This window comes from Rutidosis leptorrhynchoides, chromosome 2 (genome assembly GCF_046630445.1).
Source record: "Rutidosis leptorrhynchoides isolate AG116_Rl617_1_P2 chromosome 2, CSIRO_AGI_Rlap_v1, whole genome shotgun sequence".
Taxonomy (NCBI): Eukaryota; Viridiplantae; Streptophyta; class Magnoliopsida; order Asterales; family Asteraceae; genus Rutidosis; species Rutidosis leptorrhynchoides.
In genome coordinates, this window is record NC_092334.1 from 529,508,507 (window position 1) to 529,513,208 (window position 4,702).

A 4,702-nucleotide genomic window follows, 5' to 3' on the forward strand; every position below is an offset into this window, starting at 1 on the left:
CGCATTTTCGATAAATCGGCTGAAGTTCAGAACTCCTCGAAGAATTCCTTCTTAAACTCGTCCCAGAATAAAGCCATAAACGTTTCACCACCGACAAGATCAATCTTACCATCCAACCAATCCCTCGCCCTACCCCACAACAAACTAGTAGCGAGTCTTATCCACTTCTCGGGAGGGCAATCAATAGTACGAAAACACCCTTCGACATCCGAGATCCAAGTTGTGCTTATCAAAGGATCCGGTTTCCCGTCATACATCGGGGGTTTAGTCCTCATGAAGCTCTTAAGACAACGCTCCATTTCACCACTACTTTGAAGTTCGGAATACTTCCTATCCATTTCTTCTCGAAACGCACTCATTTGCTCCGCAACGGCGGCCGCAACTCTAGCGTTAAACTCAGCGTCGTTCGTCTCGATCCCATTTCCCGTCGCCATTCTAAGGAATGCAAAGCGATTAGACCACGAACGTATAAAATCACACGCACAACACCGCCCCATCTTGCTAAACATTCGTCGTACATCACTTGTTAGACACGATTTGCACCCGTAATAAGGTTTGCAAGTCCTTATTACGCATACACGCCGTATCGACTCGTTAGTACAACGACCGCCTCGCTTGATGATATATGCAACCGCAAACACAAACCAAACATAACACAAGAATCATTATCACGGCACAATAGCATATTAATAATATCCGCATTACTAATATAAACGTTAGTCAACCTATAAACAAGGCACTAACTAAACCCATTCCGACCCGTAATCCTACAAGTCCCGCAACAAATTTAGCACACACAAAAGTCTAAGTCTAGGCACCTATCTCAAGTCACCTAAATCCCTTAGACCATGCTCTGATACCACTTGAAACAACCCAACCCGTATTAAAACCGGCCCATAAAATTTTTTCCTTTTAATACGCATTAAATAATACTTTAGGTCCCATTACACAATTTTCAAAACATATTTGTTACCAAAGTAAGTTCAACGAACTTAAAACATACATTAATAATTTAAAGTCCCTAATACAATGGTTCATTAATTAAATCGTAAACCGGTTATAATCATTATGACCCGACTAGTTACGTTTACACAAAACCGGGCATGGTGATTTGGGACTACGCTACCCAAATCCTAATCGAGTCCAAAAGCAAGATCTTCTAAAGCAACCTAGCCAAGATCTCGAATCCCCATGCTTACCCGAGCCGCCATCACGCGAACCTATAAAAATATCAACAACGAGAGGGTAAGCTAATGCTTAGTGAGTGAGAATATACTACATACATATATATGCATAAAATGGACACGCCACACAAATAATCAAATACCACATACCGGAGCATCCAAGTGTAAAGGCAATCTAAGCTAGGCATACCATACGATCACTAAGCAACAAGTTAATAATATCAACAAAAATAAGTTCACCCACGATGATGTGAACAACGCCAAGAAGCTACACCCGGAGGGTTAGCTACATCACGACAATACAACAATATATATATATATATATATATATATATATATATATATATATATATATATATATATATAACAATATATAAATGTCCAAGGTTAACCCCTTAACCCAATACTGAAAACCAATTACCACAATGAAGATTGGCCGAACTACACGAGCCTTAGTAAATTTGCATGCACACGAGACTACTATCTTCAACAACACAACATCGAGGTTGGCCGAACTACACGAGCCTTAGTAATCCGAAACCACACGAGATCACTACCTCAAATAGATGACCGAACTACACGCGTCATCGTGAATCCGCATCCACATGTGACTCACCTCCCACATCGAACCCACGTCATCGGGGTTACACAACCGCATCTCAAATACCAAATCCCACGCCATCGGGATTATCCACATCACATGCCATGTGATATCGTACACACAAAATGTGCACCTCGCCAAAGGTGGTCAACCAAAACGCACAACCGTGCCAATTGGACCCATACACAAGTCCATCAAACCCACCTATATGTGAAGTGAGCTCTATAGCCGAGAATCACTTCACCCGACCCGCACCCATCCTACACATACATATGCACATAGGATATTAACACTCACTTTGTCGCCTTGATGAATGCTTCCAAGTAATCCGCAACTCGTCAATGAAAAGTACCTATTCCATTAACACAAATACAACAACACAATTAGGGTGGATTTACAAATCGACCCAAATTGACAACTAGTGCAAATTCGACCCAAATTGCACTTCCAAGCTCAAAGCACGCCAAAACTAACCAACAATCACTAACACAAGTGAAAATGGTCCTAATATGCCAATTAAACCTAAGCATAAGCGTTAAACACCAATCTTGCCCAATATGACACCTTAACCCTAATTTTGACCCATTTCAAAATTAGTTAACCAAAATATACCCAAAGTGGTTCCAACACTTCTATAATCACTAATACTAGTGATTACACACAACATACAAGTCCTAAACATGGTTAAATCATTAACCAACCCAAAACCTACCAACATCAACAATAACTAGTTACAATTTCCCATTTCACCTCCTAAATGGGTTTTACAACTAACTAGCTCAAAACCCTAAACTTGAATATCAAATCACCAAGATGAAAATTCGGAGTTAGAACTTACCAATACCGCCAAAATGATGCCGTTGACGAGTGGAACAACTTTAACACTTGAGGTTTAACCCGAAACAACCTCCTCCTTCTCCAAATGGAGTTCTCTCTCTCTAAAACTCTCCTCTCTCTCTAGGGTTTGAAGGTGAAAGTGTTTTTGAGTGAAAATGAGGATAATATGAGCCTTGAATCAGTCTTATGGCTCTAGAACCGGCCATAAGTGAATTTACCAAAACACCCTCAAAAGATTCCATTAAAATGGGTTAACAATGTCATTACAGCGACATTTGTCGCGTTTCGCGACACCTTGTCGCTTTTCGCGACACCAATACGCGACACACAACACTCAAACGCGACAAAGTGGACAGAAATCACCATCAGAAGTTGTCTCGTTTCAAGCATGTTTGTCACGGAACGCGACGCACCAGAACGCGACAAACTGCACTCAAACTCGACAGTTTACCTGATGTACTCCAATTTCACTTTTAAAACATCCCAAAGTCAATCGTGGTCACTGCATTACATCCAAACTATTAAATAATCATTCTTTGACTTCAAATGACGCCCCGAGCGTCATGTTTAGAAAAACGGGGTGTTACAGTGAGGGGGAAGAATGAAAATGCAAGTGTGAAAAGGGAATGTGACTATTGTCGTTTTGCCATTGAGGGACGACCATAAGTCCCACGCATTTTAGGATGTATAACGGAGTGCTTGGTGAAATTTAAGTCGGAGCGAGGTGGAAGATACGGGCTGTCGAAGGGTTTGGGTGGAGTTTTTATTTTAATTTAAGGAATTTACATTTTACCCCCTGAAGTTTGGTGTATTTTTTGCAAGTTGAGTATAGGTGAGGGGGAAGAATGAAAATGCAAGTGTGAAAAGGGAATGTGACTATTGTCGTTTTGCCATTGAGGGACGACCATAAGTCCCACGCATTTTAGGATGTATGTAAATGTAAATGTAAATGTAAATGTAAATATAAATAAATGTAAATAGTATTAGTATTAATTAATATTAATAGTATTAATTCATAGCACATAAGGTCGGTTAATCGCACCCACGTGTGAATTAAGAGATAGTGACCTGGTATTAAACGTGTTTTTTTTTCCGAACAACGATATCGATATCATCAAAAGGAAACTTAACCACATTCGCGATCATACCACCCACACACACGTTATGGTATTAAATGTGTTTTATATATAGCTATTTTTTGTATATCCATTTTGCCCGTCATATGTTTGTAAATCAACTTCAACTCGATCGTGTTATGCATAAATGGGTAAGAATTGCTACCTGATAGGATGCACACTAAATTATTTTATCAATTTTGCAGCCATAGATGGTGGATATTTATCAGGTAATCTATCTACCTTGTTCGACGTAGGAGGTGTGGTGGTACTTGGGAGGAATCCTAGCCGGTCACATGTCTGAATTCAGACAGACTAAATGCTAGAGCCATCACAGCAGCAGTTTCATGTACTGTCGCTATTGTTCTACCGAAACTATGGATCCATATCTATGACCATATAATCCTCATCATACTGGTTACAGGAATCTTGTCAAACAGACCTTATGCTCTCACAACAACAGCCGTCTCGGTTGACCTTGGGACCCACCGGTCTCTGAGAGGTAACTCTTGTGCCCTAGCAACGGTAACATCAATCATTGATGGAAGTAGGTCCATAGGTGCTGCAATTGGGCCACTGCTTACAGGTTACATTTCGACCCAGAGCTGGAGTGCGCTATTAACCATGCTTATGGTGGCGTCTTTTGTGGCTGGGTTGTTTCTTACCAGACTTGTGGTGGCGGAAATAAATACAAAATGTGAGGATTCAAGATGGATTGCGATACCTGATAACTAGTATACCCAGGTCTTCTATAGTAGAGGTGTAATTGCCCAAAAGTTTTGAAATAGAGAAAACAAAGCATTTCTCTACATACATAACATATTTTATGCATAATTATGAGGTATTTAACTTATTGGATGAGTTCATTATTATTTCTACACTACCTAATTGCTAACATTAGGGGGACAATGTCAACCAAATCAACTCAGGTTGTCTTTAATTAAGGGTTTCATTTAATGACAGCC

At 40.1% G+C, this 4,702-nt stretch overlaps 1 protein-coding gene across 1 annotated transcript; it reads left to right on the plus strand.

Moving 5' to 3' along the window:
- The first annotated feature begins 3,885 nt into the window (after positions 1 to 3,885).
- Positions 3,886 to 4,472, plus strand: LOC139889602 (putative glycerol-3-phosphate transporter 1). The gene is made up of 2 exons (XM_071872545.1): positions 3,886 to 3,967; positions 4,162 to 4,472. Exons 1-2 carry the CDS (start codon positions 3,886 to 3,888, stop codon positions 4,470 to 4,472), a joined length of 393 nt encoding a protein of 130 aa, XP_071728646.1.
- Positions 4,473 to 4,702: the final 230 nt, after the last annotated feature.

Bases quoted from the DNA above. Each gene is read 5' to 3' on its own strand.
- LOC139889602 (XM_071872545.1), top strand. From the start codon at position 3,886: ATGGGTAAGAATTGCTACCTGATAGGATGCACACTAAATTATTTTATC. The intron at 3,968-4,161 runs GTAATCTATCTA...TACTGGTTACAG, and splicing joins AGATGGTGGATATTTATCAG to GAATCTTGTCAAACAGACCT.